Raw genomic sequence first — 14692 nt, 5'->3', positions numbered from 1 at the left:
AGACACAAATCTAAACACAGTCTGTAACTCATCATGTGATTTATAAGTTGTTTGATTGTCAAAACCCACACAAAAAAAAATCATCACTACAAAAAACTCCAAGTCTAACATCACTTTTTTTTTAATTAGTGTCGCTTTTCAAGCGATGCTAGCATTATAGAGTCGTTTCCAAAAGTGATGCCAAATCGTGTGAAGCTAAAAATATTTAGCATCATTTTTGTAAATGACCTTATAATTCAAGGTTAGCATCAGTTTTTTTAACTGACGTTATTAATCTTTTTAGTATCATTTTCAATAATTGATGCTATTAATATTTCTAGTGTCATATTTCAAAGTGATGTTAAACTTTGATTATACGTTGACGTCATTTGCAAAATTTGATCCAAAATTAAATACTCTATATTTTATATTTTTGAATTTTAGCTATTATATAAAATATTTAGCATAATTAATAAATAAGATAAAATAAAATAGAAAAACATATAATTTCATAAGAGACATTTTACAAAATTAATACATTGTTCAGAATTTCTAACTAAAACCAAAAGGCAAAAACATAAACATGTTCCTCAAACTAAGTAACTAGCTAACTAACTAGAATCAACTGAACCTTCATGTCCTTAGTTTGCTTTGTGCCATGTAGAAGAAGAAGAAGGAAACCCTTAGGAAATATACAAATAAACGTAAGAAAAAAAAAGAGAATGGAAGAAAATTAATAAAAAGGAACTGGAGAAAGAGTTGACTTAGAACAGCATGGGTAAGCTTGAAGTTGAAGATCAAAAGCTTACAACAAAATTAAATAAAGTTTCGACGATCGAATTGATTTTAATGCATGATCCGCGTAAAGTGGATGTAACATGCAATGTACGTACATTGCCTTTTTCATGTATGATTAAGGTTGTACCTTGACAAAAAATAATTGAACAACTTATCCAGTATCAAAACCATCCTAAAAAGAACATCTAGTTTTTGTTTTTTATCAAAAAGTAAAAGAAGAAGAACAATAATAGATGTATTGAAAAGGACGATCGAGAGGTGCTACTGCTACATATACGGATGAGAATTTAAGAGATATACATTGAAGTATTCAATGCGAATCCAACCGAGGTGATACAATTTGAATTGAACCGAGTCGATTTTGAGACCAAACATATTTTAATTTGGTTTATGAGATTTTAATTTATTTTTTCAACCAACAAATCTTTAAAAAGCAAACGGAATTTAAATATATCTATATATATTTACATAAATATTTTTAAAACAAAAAAAATTCAAGTAATAGTTACCATCCAGAAGTACATAAATAAATATACATAAATATTTTTAAGAGAAGAAAACCTTAATATTTTTAAAAGATTTTGATTAGATAAAAATTCACTTGAAATAATATATGCTATAGTAGATTATAGTTTTTTAAAAACAAATTATTAAAAAAAAGTATAACAAATCTTTTTGTTATGTTAATCTTATGGAAAATTTTGAGAAATGCTCTTTCTGGTGTATTCCTTTTCAAAAATGTTCCTCATTAAATCTGAAAATTTTATAAAGTTTTACAAATTTTAATAGGTCACTACTATTTGAAGACTCGAAAGTATTTATAAAATGTTATAAAGTATTTTATAAGATTTTATAAGATATTGTATGGTAGTTATACGTTATTTATAAGATTTTACATATACGTAGAAAATAGTTTATGTATGTTTTAATAAGGTTACATACATATTTGGATAAATCTTAGATTTTTAGGAACAATTTTGGTAAGTTTTAGAGAATAAGCATTTTTGAAAGTGATATTAGAAAAGAGATATTTTTGTAATTTCTCCATCTAAGTTCATTAGTTTTAAATTAATATAAGAATGATGTATGGTTGAGTTTAGTTTCAATTCCCTTTTTCTCCTTTTCTAGTTTACTGTTAATTTTTTTTTTTTTTTTTAAGCCTAGGCCACTCGTTTTCTTGATCGCGAGTTGACCCCGTCCAGGTAAGTCGTTTAAAAATTTTATTTTTGCAAAAATTGCTGATAAAACACTTTATTATTATTTAAAGTTCAATTTGTATAGCTCTCTTAAAAAAATAAAAAAATAAAGTTAATAAGTCGTAGAATACTTTTATACAAAAAGCAAAAAATAAAATAAAAAATAATGTCGGATAACGGGGTTAAGTGTGAAGGCCGCTAAATGTTGAAGAATCTAATTGGCAATTGCGGGTTAAGTGCTTGTGTGATCAAGCTTATTTGTGTATTGGTGTTGAAGGTTTATATTGGAGAATCTTGGTAATCATTGGGTTCGTTGGTGTGACGGTTCGTGTGTGGTGGTTGTTCCAGAGACTTGGAGAATTGAAGTCTAGACTCAGGGAGAGTTTAGCTCATGGTTAGGTTATCGTGATTAAATCTAGACTCATGGGGAGTTTAGTTAAGGGTAGAGATTAAATCCTTAGGGTTTTACGTTATAGAAGGGAGCGGTAAATCAAGAGGGTTGGGCTTGTTTTACGCGTTTGCAAATTGATTGTAATTTGCTTTCTTGTTCTAGTGAAATCGAAATCTAGACTTGGTCCCGGAGAGTAGGAAAAACCAAACCTCGTTAACAAATTTATTGTCTTGTTTATATCTGCAATTCATATTACCTCATCCGCACTTACAATTGGTATCAGAGAGGGTTCTCGATAGAGATTTAGTCTTGTTTCGGGTAGATCAGGGTGAGGTTTAGCAGATCGTTCAGAAGATCGTTCAGGAGATCATTCAGGAGATAAAACAGAGCTAGGAATCATGCGTTATAGATTCATACAACTCAGGAATACTTGGTCTAGAAGAGTTAATCATTACGGAGATTGTACAATGGGGTTTCATCCTTGGTTTTGATGGAGGCGATCTTGAATTAGTTTTTTACCATGATGTGACTTAAGTAAGGGGAGATTGTTGGGTACAAACCAACGTCCCACATCGGAAGTTTAGAAAAGAAGATTCTAATATATAAATATAGTCCAACTCCAGTTAGTATGAGGCCTTTTGGGAAAGAGGCCAATAAAAAATTCGTGCGGGCTTAAAGCATGTAGGCCCAAAACGGGCAATATCATACTAATGGAGGAGTTGGAATGGGCTTATAAAGCCCAATAAATGGTATCAGAGCCTAGGTTAAAAAATGTGGACCTAGGGGTGTGGATTAAAGTTCGGTGTGGGAGAAGCCCTCAAATGTGAGACGCTAAGAAAGTGCCTCAAGAACTTCGCGAATAAGAAGGTGCCGAGTTAGGGTGCCAAGGTTCCGCTGAAGAGGAGGCCCAATGTTCGTGGTCCTTGGTTTGAAGGGGAGATTGTTGGGTACAAACCAACGTCCCACATCGGAAGTTTGGAAAAGAAGATTCTAATATATAAGTATAGTCCAACTCCAATTAGTATGAGGCCTTTTGGAAAAGAGCACAATAACAAATCCGTGCGGGCTTAAAGCATGTAGGGCCAAAACGGGCAATATCATACTAATGGAGGAGTTGGAATGGGCTTATAAAGCCCAATAAATGGTATCAGGGCCTAGGTTAAAAAATGTGGACCTAGAGGTGTGGACTAAAGTTCGGTGTGGGAGAAACCCTCAAATGTGACACGCTAAGAAGGTGCCTCAAAAACTTCGCGAATAAGAAGGTGCCGAGTTACGGTGCCAAGGTTCCGCTGAAGAGGAGTCCCAATGTTCGTGGTCCTTGGTTTGAAGGGGAGATTGTTGGGTACAAGCCAACGTCCCACATCGGAAGTTTTGAAAAGAAGATTCTAATATATAAGTAAAGTCCAACTCCAATTAGTATGAGACCTTTTGGGAAGGTGCCCAATAACAAATCCGTGCGGGCTGGAGCATGTAGGTACAAAGCGGACAATATCATACTAATAAGAAAATTGGATTGGGCTTACAAACCCAATAATTTTCCATGAGGAAATACTTCAATTATAATTTTCGTAACGAGAAAATTCCCCATTAACTATCATCTTCTTCATAAGCTTTAATGAAACAGACATTATGAAGAAAAAACTATGCTCGGATCTTGATTAGTCACATAGTAACACAAACCTATCTTGATATTCTTTGGCTTATAATGATTCATATATTGTTGATTTTCTTTGCCTAAAAGCATAAAATAGAAAAACCAGAAAGATTCATCAAAGATCTGATGTAGCATCATCATCATTATCAATCATCATTAGTCATTATCAATTCCCTTAATTTCTTCAGATAATGATGGCTATAAAAAGCATGAAACAAACAATGAAAAGCCTAGACATCATCAATCAGCATCAGCATCATTGTTTGGGTTATAAGAGTCAGTTGCTGTACAAACCTAACCTCGAAGCTAAGGACAAAAAATGAGCAGATTCATCCATAAGAATATATACAAGAAGAGTAACACAGAGACAAACATGTGAACACAAACAGAGCAAAGGAACAATAGAGTGATGTCAAGAATTTACGAACAAACAAAAACATAAGTAGTGTTTTTGGTTATATTTTACAAGAATCCGAAGAGAAGAAACTCATCTGGTAACTTCTCTAGTGTTTTCTTCATTGTCTGCACCTGAGACTCTCTTATACCTGAAATTTACACAAAACAACATCAGTAAGAAGAAATTGCTCTCTGATTCTTCCTTAAAACCTGTATAGAAACTGTTCTCTCTAACCCGCGGGGCTAAATTTCCGTGCAGCGTGATGAAAAAATGAGGAAGGAATGTCACCTGAAAGTAGTTGGGCTGGGATCGATTCTCTCACGAGGAGCAAACTCATTGTAGAATTGAACAGAGACCATACGGTTATTGGCTGAATTATTTGGTGCAGGTGAATTGTCTGAATTCAAACTTGCATTGCTTGTGAAGAACCCTGCAAAAGAGAAAGACAAATTCAGGGAGTTTTATGAAACAACAGGAGATTTGGTCATTTCACAAGCAAGATGCAATGTGCCTGGTTGATCAAGAGCCAACATTACACAAAGATAAAGAGCTTGTGGTTTTTATTTGTAGGCAGAAAATCTAATCTAAAATAGGAGAACGAATAGAAGCTATGTGAAACCAAACAAACATAGCAGTTTTGGGTTCTTCAAAGCCAGCAAAATAAAACAAGCTTGATCGACAGAACTTCAAATGGTGTCTACCTTGAAAGATTAAGAAGACGAAGAATATAACAGTCACTATCATGGCGAAAATACTACTGCAGGGAGACGAGGACTTTGTTGCTTTCAATCTTCTCAGTGTTTTCATCCGTTCAATCCGAGCACGCTTTCTCATAGCAAGCTCTGTGATTTCCCTCATCAACTTCTGGTCATTTGCACTAAGTAAAGGACCTTTTGGAGGCCTCGGCGGCTTTGAAGGTTTTCTTGTCTTCTTAAACTTAACATTGTCAAACTTCATATCTGAAAGATCCAAACTTTGGCTGCTTCTTTCTCTCCGCTTTTCGTCTCCCATTACCAGATCATCAGCACTCTTTTCAGACCCATCAAAACTCAAACGTCCACTCCAAACATGATTCAAACCATTCTCTGAATCCCCTTCCGCTGAAACAAGATTCGTCGTTATGTCTTGTGTCTCACTGAATCTACCATCTTCAATGTCTACATCAAGATCTTCTTCTTCCCCTGAAACAATTTGATCCATCCCGCACAAATGCAGAAGCTGATCAAACCCTTAAATTTCCCCTGAAATAATCCTCTATAGAAACTTCCACAGCTCAAAAGACTTGCTCTATTTAACTCCTTGCGTCCTCCTAACATATGAACAACTATTGTCAAAAAAAGAAGAAGCATATGAACAAGATATATACCAAATAAGATTAGCAAAACAACAAAACCGCAAAGAAGCATAAACAAACCCACAAATGCCCAAACACCACCAAATCACCTAAGCTTTTAAATCCACCAAACAACCAGTGATACCTTAAAATCATATTCCTCTACTTTCTGGAACAAGCCAAACGAGAAAAAAGTTTCCAACTTTATTTATATTTTCTCCAATTCAAAGAACAAATGCAACAAAAATTAACCTGTTTATGAAACCCAGAATCTAGAAAGAAACCTCTAATATATCAAAGATTACAACTTTAAAACGAAACTCGATAGGAAAACAGAGAAATTCCTTCAGACAACAACTCCAGAAGAAACCTTAAAAAACTCACGGAAGCAAGCATAATAGCTGGGAATGTCGAAAACCCTTGATGCTGTGAGGTACGAGGAAGACAAAAACGAAGAACTTTGAATCCAATTTTGGGAAAGGAAAGAGAGAGAGTGACCAACCCAAAATTAGGGTTCATAAAGGTCAAAACTTTTGATTTTCTTTTTTCTTTTTTGTTCGTGTCCCGATTTAATCCGTTTGGTTTTTTTTTTTTGTGATACTAAGAAAAAAAACAAACACAACACACAAGAATGTCTTTTGGATTGTAATGTCGCCGAAACGAATTGAAAATTTGGAAAAACTTTTGAAGTCTACGGACTTTCGGGGTCTTCTTTTAATTGTTTTTCTTTTCAATGGAGTTTTTTAAATTAATTTTATAATTAGCAAATCAAAACAGAGAAAGGAAAAATAAGAATAATTAGCAAATTAAAAACAGATTAATTATTTATTTTTAAAGTAAACCACTAAAAATGGATAAAGCTTCTTTTATTTTTCTAACCTTAGTTGTTTTTTTTTTTAAATTAACCTTTGGTGGTATCTCACTGGTATCCATGATTAATTTATTGAACTCGAATAATGTTGTTTATATATTTCACTGGAAAAAAAAATCTTTCTATCTTTCAAAAAAGTAAGTAAAAAGTTTCTAGATCTTTTAAAAAAATCTGTATTTTTGTTTCACTGGGCAATATGTTCATGTTAAAGACACATGAATAGTATTCATGTATGTATTATACAAAAATTAGCCGTCACGGTCCCATTGTCTTGTCTAGAAATCAACATCATGGGTCATTCCTGCATTATTAACATCCACTATGAAACAAACCAAGATCTTTCTAACATTTGGCAATAGTGATTCTTGTATAAAAAAAAAAAAAAAAAAAAAAAAACAGATTGCTCCCAAGAAATATTTAAATCAATTTTCTAAGATTAATTAATAGTCAATCGTACAAATACAATTATGGGTAAAATCGAACCAATATCTGACCAATGATGTTGGAACAAACCTAATAAAGTTTACATTCGTTAGAATAATATTTTTTAAATTGACCAATGATGCTGACCTTGATTATTTAACAATGAATAATTTGACTAAAACTAAATAAAAATAAAAAAATTCTTCAAATTGAACCGACACAGAAAATCCATTTATGATAAGTCTCCAAATTGAAAAGTAAAAGACCGAACAGAAATTTAGGAGGGGTTATTGGTTCATAGATTTATATGGAATTAGAAATCCAAACAAAAATCATTTGTTATTCAATCATTGATTTTAAAATCCTAATTAAATTCATGTGTTATTGGTTCTATGATTTATAAATACTAGTTAAAATCTTATGTTATTCGTTTAGTCATTTGTTTTTGGATTTGAGAATCCAAATTATGTTTTAAATGGAATTGAATGGAATTGAAAGAGAAAAATAGAAGGATTCAAATCCATGGGTAAACACATGTTATTTCAAAATCCATATATCTTGATTTCATAATTAATAGAAATTTTCAAATTCTATATGGATTTACAAATTAACAAACTAATAACACCCCCTTAGATTCTGACAACCCAACTTCTGCTGATCACACAATGCAAAAGGAAAACGAAAAACAAAATCAAAACAAATCATTAAAAGGTGAAAGACAGATGAGAGATGCCACCAGATTCTTCAACCCAAGGAACAAAGAAACTGAGTTTCCCAGTTTCTTCTTCCCACTTAAACTCAGCTTCCTTGTTGTTCAAGTAACACATCACCGGAGCTAAACTCGAATACGCCATGAATCTTCCTTCGCCTTTCAAGTCAACTCTTATGCTGTTATCACCAGTAAGCTCCATCTCTTGAACAGTTCCGACGCAGTTGAACATGTTGATCAACCCTAGAGGTGCAAATCTAACCCCTGAACTTCCCAGTTCCGTGACTAGCACGAAACTGAATAGGTCAAATGCGGATGGCTCTAGAGTTATCTTGATCGCGTCTGATTTTGAGTTCATGAAAAGAATTTCTTCGGATTGTTGCTTGTAAACCAAGTAATCTCCGGTGTGGCTCACCTGAGAACTTTCAGCTTCTGGGTTCTGATCCCATTCGACGTCCGAGACATGAACTGTTCCCGAAACTGTCGTGTAACATTCTTTGTATCCTTTGAACCTATGCTCCTTTGGGCTCCACCCAGCACCTTGACAGTTAAATGCTCCAATTACTCCTCCAAACTGCAGCAAATCATAAGGGTTTTTAATAAAGTTTCGATCTTTAAACAATGAATTTGATTTTAAACTGATTACCTTGTTGAAGTTGAAGATCTTGAGGATTGATTCTTTGTCAAACAAAGGGTTCTTGAAGAGCGAATCTCTAGTAGGAAGAGCATAGTGGACACACCTTGGGATGGTACCATCAAAGAATGCAAGTTTCTTGATGAGATCAAAGTTATGTGAGGCTTTGCCAAGATGGTCACTGAGATAGACAGGCCCACCGCAGATGGCTCGAGATGCAGCGTGGTACTCGGCACAGACATGGTCTGATTGGAACATGTCCCAATCGGGTTGAATCATTTGACCCATCCAAAAACTGTTGTAAGAACAGTGAATCATGTGAACTCCTTGTAGCCAATACACTCCTTGTGGGTCACCATATGGGTCTTGCCACCAAAAATCATCACCTGAGCAAAATTCAAAACTTTTATTAATGCTCAAACACTTCTAGAAACAATGGAATCAAAAGAAAAGGCTTTAGCTTTATATATATTACCAACTCTGCCAATAGAGATTTGCTTTGTGGCAAGGAAGAAGAACTCATTGCACTGCTGCATACTTGCAATGACTTCAGTTCCATTGAAATTCTTGATCATGGATTCGGTCAGACCATCGTAGTAACCTTTAGCAAGCTCCACTCGTCCTCCATGTTCTTCTGCTACTGACTCTAAGGTCTAAAACCAAACACACACAAAACAACAACAGCAACATTAACAACAACACATATATGTATGATATAAGTAAAGAAAAAACAGAGTATCTAAGACAGAGTAAGAGCAATGTAGCAACTTACTTGGAAAACATCAATCTTGGCTCCTGTAACACCAACACTAGCAAGATAAGAATGCATCGAATCGTAGAATTCATGAGCTTTAGAAGGATGAACTAGACCAATCCCAGCTTCTACAATCTTGTCGACTGCGAGATCAGTCATCGTAGCATCTAGACCAGGTGAAAGATCAAAAGGAACAACCTTGGCTTCCAAATCCGTCATGGTTTCAGGCCTAACACCATTCCAAGCACCACAAAGAGCATGCCACACATATATATCATCTAAAGCCTTAAACCTCAACCTCAAATCCCTAGTGAAAGCCGCCATACCTGAGCCTGAAACATCCTCAGAACCCGAAGACTCTTCTTTCTCAACATCAAACATTGCATTGAGTTCTTCACTCAAAGTCTTGATCTTTTCATCAAGTTCGTGTAGATCTTGATCCCCAGATTCCTTAACCAACTTCCGTCTCAATATAATCGCCTGAATTCGCTCGGTTGCTTTGTAGATAATCATCTTCGGCTTGTGAGGATCAAAGTGAGACGCATCAGATGATAAAAAGGATCCACCTTTATAGTTTCTAAACTTCTTACACTCCTTGAAGCTGGTAAGCCTCGCAGTCATTTGCTCTCCACCAAGAACAAGATTCTCAGCGTCTTTGTCCAGCTCATCACCATCAAAGTTTATACTTTGCCATCCATCATCAATGATGATAAACTTCGGACATACACCACCATCTTCAAACTCCTTAACTCCGGTCCAAATGGTTGCAGGATCAACGGTCAAGTAGCAAGCATCCCAAGTGCACCATCCAAACTTATCGACGATTTTCGGAAGCTTCTTCTCTTCTAGAAGCTTGAAAGTGTTCATATGAACACGAAGTGCACTAAAAGCCTCTCTCATGAGGTTATAAGGATTGTCACAAATGTGAATGTAGGCAATGGAATTGAAAGACGACTCTTTTACTTTAGTAGAGCCACTCTCTGCAGAAATCAAGACGTTACCTTTTTCGCCAGGGTTAAGTGAAGCCCTAAAAGATCCTTCTATGGTTGGTATGATGGCCACGTAGGAATCGATCTCAGGAATCTTTAGCATCACCCATTGTGTCTCGGCTTGAAGATCCGACCCGGATTTTCCGATCCAAGCCGTCGACCACCACATTTTGAACCGGAAAAGACTGAGGAAATCTCTGTCTTCGAATCTTCCCAAAGAGTTCGTGGCAAGATCTGAGGGTGATTCTTTGGTGAATCCAAGAAACCCTCCTCTGTGAGCGTTGGCTTGAACTCGGAGGAGGATTGGCAGAGGAGCATCAGTGGATATGGAGTGAGATGAAAATGGTGTGAAAGTTACGTTTTGAGGAACATCAAAGAGGATTGGAGAAGAGTCTTTGGCACGAAGAGTCCCTTGGGATAGGTTAAAAGAGTTTGGTTGCAATATTGGCTTAGTTTGTGGAACACAAAGAGGTTTGGATTCGATGACATCGATGATTGACGACAGAGAATCGTTAAGTGGAGCCATGAGAGAACAGAGGAAGCTTGCTAAACAGAGGAAATGAAAACAGAGAATGGTTAATGATGAAAATGATATCTTCTGGTTTCTATATATATACAGAGAAAATGGATAAATTAGCAAGACAATTATAACGGAAGATCCTCCGAGTTTCTATATATATGTTTCGCATATATCGATTTTATCAAATCACATTTAATATATTACCCAATCTTCTTTGCATATTAATGAGATTTTTACTTGCACAAAGAGAGGATTTCAATGTAATAGATACGGATAAATATATGATTGTCGTAATTAGGGAAACTGATAGTGTATCATAGTACGAAATAGTATAATCGAAGGATCTCCCGTAATAAAAACTTTCTATTAAACTTTCAACGATCAAAAGAAAGAAGAAAAAAGAAGTTGTTGTTGTTCTTGCAAGATCTTTTTTTATTTTATTTTTATGTCGGCGTTCTTGCAAGATCAAGAAACTACTAAAGAGAAGGAAAGCAAAAGAAAAAGCAAGAAGAAACTTTAACGCCGACACAAAAAACAGTCAGTGAGAAAATAATCAAATAAAGGTTATTACAGAAAATATATTAAAATGTCATATTCACACGTAGCTTCTTCATGTCTGCGTTGCATGTATGCTACTTGGCAAACTGTGAGGCCGATGCTACAAAGAGACAAATGATCGTTATTATTTTATTTTATTTTTGTCATCAAGAGGATATTTTTTGGTTAAATTACATATAAATGATCGTTATTGTAGAATAAATTGAACAATTGGGTTTTGAATATCTCTGCAGAAAAAGTTATATATTTGAGGAAATCTACTCGGATATCTACTTACTATTGTTTGTATCCATTATGGAAAATTAGATATCGTACAAACTCTGGGATGATTATCGGATAAGACAGAATATTTAACGTCATTTGTTATGGATGTGAATGGTAGCATAGTTAATACCATTGATTTAGCGTAAGTTACGGCTTAACTTAATAGATTACTAAAAATCATTATCAATCATGAATTAATTTGGATTTTTAAAATTTATATTTTTGAGTTATGTCTTTTACAAAAGAGTTATGTCTTTTGTAAAATTATTAATTCAAAATCATTTAAAACAAAATCTCAAATTTGATAGTAGTTGAGTTAACATTTTAGTTTATTTTGGTCCAAACTAGTTTTTGTTAATTAGTACCCCTCTGTTCCTTGTTATTTGATATTTTGGGTTTTTAACTTGTTCCACTAAATTTGATGTTTTGTACAAATATTATTATTATTTTTGTTTGTTACTAATAAAGAAACGAGAGAAGTAAAACTAATATTATTAAACTAAGAAAATAATAATTAAAAAATATAAAAGTTATTTTTTCTTAATTTGTGTGTAAAACTCAAAACATCACTTTTTTAGGAACAAAAGGAATATATAACTGGCGGAAAATATTAGTATATTAACCCATGCGTTAACCCGAAATTCTAAAGGTTTTGTGGCCATTAAAACCATGAATTCATTATGATTTATGACAAAACCCCCGATATCCCATTGATTTTAATTTCTATTGATTTTAATTTCTACTACTATTACATCACTATACCATTGGTCTTTAGTTTTTAATATAAATAGAAATTAATAGAAAAGTTGTTAAAAATTACACCACCTTTTCATAAAACTATAAAAGGTACACTTGTAATGACAAAAAATTAATATAGTTAAATTAAAAATCGTTAAAACATTTTGAATAATTATTAGTTTTTAAGAAATTAAATTCACTTTCTCTCTCATTAATTATGGACGAAAATTCAAAATTATGTCTTCAAAAATTGTTAACCAATCAAAATTGGAAAACTAAGATTTAATATCAAATTATACCATATACTTATTTTTAGTTATAATATTTGTAAGATTTTGTTAAAATTTAAAATTGTGTTTCTTATTACTTTATTTTCAATTTTTTTGAATTATCATAAAATATATATAACTATGGAAAAAAAAATCTATATTTTTATGTGTATTTTGTACCCACATATACCAACTAACGTATGACATGGTGGCAACACCATGATAACCATCGTATTCTGGTATACCGTTCCTCTAAGTCGGTAAAAGTCTGAAGTTGATCAAAAACAATTCAAAAAATATTTATTTTCAATTATTTTTTAAAACAAATTACAAATAAGACATCATTATAAATTATTTATGTGCATTATAACTTTTATATTGCTTACATTAGTTCCATATAAATTATTTGAGCATTAAAAATTGTTAACTAATTTAGCTTAAAGCTCTAATGCACATATATAATTTAACTACGTGATACTTTTAAATTTTTAATGTAAAAAAGTTAAATTAGTTTCATATAAAATATATCATATATGCGTGCGTGCACTAAAAATTAGTTAGCTAATTTAACTTAACTAATGCACATATGTAATTTAAAAAATTTAAAGTTATAATGCACATATATATATAATTTGCAATGATGTGCATTATAACTTTAAAGTTATAATGCAGTGGTTTCCACTTGCAGAGGAGCGACTCTGTTGGTCCAAGCCAGGGAGTCGATCCCTGCAAGCGCGACACTTCTAGATTTTATCCTATTTGGCCACTGCCACGCCCTTAGCGATGGATAACGTGAATCCGGTATGTAAGGCCACCAGGACCACACTTGAGGGCAATGCCCAATACGGTGCTAGTCGGGACCACCAGTGGTAGGGCCCGGACAACCTGGTTAAAAAAAATCTTTTAACAAAAAGACATGACTAATTCTTGAAATTCTTAGAAATGACTAAAATCTCGTTTTAAGTACTAAAACACGATATTTTTTTAATCAAGAAAGTACTAACACGACATGAAACACTTCTATATATCCTTGTAAAAACATTATAGTCTTATGATATCGCGATCTTCGGTTAAGGCCTCATCTCGATCTTCGAACCGTTTTGATTTCCGTCAAAACCAAATTAAACCACGACACATATTTACGATTTCTTAATACATAATCAACCGTCTTCATTCGCGGTTAATACCAAAGTAATTCAATATTGACTATTCCATTGCCGGACGGGGTGATACAATAATGACCCTTGTATATATTTGTTTTGCTTCGGCCATTACAAATCGTAAATATCGATTGATTTGAACTTGATTTCTATTATATATCTATATATATATTTTTGTTTCATCATCATTAAGGGCCATCATTAATTATATCAATCTTTTGAAAAGAGTTTATTAATATCAAATACTAGTACAAAGGATAACAAGATAAACGTGATAAGTGATAACAATGAGAATGCATGCAAACTACAAGGAGCGTACGTGCATGTAGTGTTAGATTGTTAACAATCACTAATGTTTTCCGATTGTATCGAACCAACTCTACCTGCACCTTTTCCAATAACTTTTCATTCCAACAATATCAGTGGCACCACCTCCACCTACGTTGTTTCAAACAACATTTCCAAACAACCTAGCACCACGTCCACCAGCACGGCCGGCACTACCACCAGCACTACTTGCACCACCAGCACCACCAGCTCCACTAGCACCACCGTTACCACCAGCACCACTAGGACCACCAGCACCACTAGGACCACCAGCACCACTTGCACCACCAGCACCGGTAGCACCACCAGCACCACTAGGACCACCGCCAGCACCGCCAGTACCACCAGCATCAGCACCTGTAGCACCACCAGCACCACTTGCACCACCAGCACCAGTGGCACCACCGGCACCACTAGCACCACCTGCACCACTAGCTCCACCAGCACCACTGGCAGCACCGGCACCACCTGCACCACTGGCACCACCAGCACCACCGGCACCACTAATATCACCACTAGAAGTACTAGTACTAGTGCCACTACCTCCACCAACAATTTTAGTACCATCTCCAACAACAATTTCAATACTAGTTCCATTAGCACTACCACCTGCACTAACACCTACACTACCACGAATGGTACTGTCAGAGCTAGCGGCACCGCCATCACCACCTGCACCACTATCACCACCGGAACCACCAGCGCCACTAGGACCGCCAGCACCACTA

At 34.6% G+C, this 14692-nt stretch overlaps 2 protein-coding genes across 4 annotated transcripts; both read right to left on the bottom strand.

Annotated features, from left to right (window-relative positions):
- Positions 1–4299: 4299 nt before the first annotated feature.
- LOC9308936 lies at positions 4300–6357 on the bottom strand. 3 transcript variants are annotated; one of them, XM_021023426.1, is made up of 4 exons: positions 6119–6357; positions 5117–5724; positions 4704–4845; positions 4300–4563 (listed from the first exon to the last, which is right to left on the bottom strand). In XM_021023426.1, exons 2-4 carry the CDS (start codon positions 5613–5615, stop codon positions 4506–4508), a joined length of 699 nt encoding a protein of 232 aa, XP_020879085.1. In that variant the 5' UTR covers positions 5616–5724; positions 6119–6357; the 3' UTR covers positions 4300–4505. The 3 variants fall into 3 exon arrangements, with proteins under 3 accessions (XP_020879085.1, XP_020879086.1, XP_020879084.1); XM_021023427.1 differs by having other exon boundaries at positions 5117–5739; positions 6133–6357; XM_021023425.1 differs by having other exon boundaries at positions 6133–6357.
- Positions 6358–7639: 1282 nt separating this feature from the next.
- On the bottom strand, positions 7640–11146 carry LOC9308935 (probable galactinol--sucrose galactosyltransferase 4). The gene is made up of 4 exons (XM_021023553.1): positions 9158–11146; positions 8861–9038; positions 8398–8771; positions 7640–8325 (listed from the first exon to the last, which is right to left on the bottom strand). Exons 1-4 carry the CDS (start codon positions 10652–10654, stop codon positions 7747–7749), a joined length of 2628 nt encoding a protein of 875 aa, XP_020879212.1. The 5' UTR covers positions 10655–11146; the 3' UTR covers positions 7640–7746.
- Positions 11147–14692: the final 3546 nt, after the last annotated feature.

The sequence above is a fragment of the Arabidopsis lyrata genome (assembly GCF_000004255.2).
Source record: "Arabidopsis lyrata subsp. lyrata unplaced genomic scaffold ARALYscaffold_6, whole genome shotgun sequence".
NCBI classification, from domain to species: domain Eukaryota; kingdom Viridiplantae; phylum Streptophyta; class Magnoliopsida; order Brassicales; family Brassicaceae; genus Arabidopsis; species Arabidopsis lyrata.
This window is presented reverse-complemented; position numbering and strand designations above follow the sequence as displayed.

Excerpts from the sequence above, each read along its gene's own strand:
- LOC9308936 (XM_021023426.1), bottom strand. The coding sequence starts at position 5,615 with ATGGATCAAATTGTTTCAGGGGAAGAAGAAGATCTTGATGTAGACATT. Across the intron at positions 4,846-5,116 it reads CGTCTTCTTAATCTTTCAAG|GGTTCTTCACAAGCAATGCA; the intron begins GTAGACACCATT and ends TCTCTTTTGCAG. Across the intron at positions 4,564-4,703 it reads CCCAGCCCAACTACTTTCAG|GTATAAGAGAGTCTCAGGTG; the intron begins GTGACATTCCTT and ends TGTAAATTTCAG.
- LOC9308935 (XM_021023553.1), bottom strand. The coding sequence starts at position 10,654 with ATGGCTCCACTTAACGATTCTCTGTCGTCAATCATCGATGTCATCGAA. Across the intron at positions 8,772-8,860 it reads AATCTCTATTGGCAGAGTTG|GTGATGATTTTTGGTGGCAA; the intron begins GTAATATATATA and ends AATTTTGCTCAG. Across the intron at positions 8,326-8,397 it reads AGATCTTCAACTTCAACAAG|TTTGGAGGAGTAATTGGAGC; the intron begins GTAATCAGTTTA and ends GATTTGCTGCAG.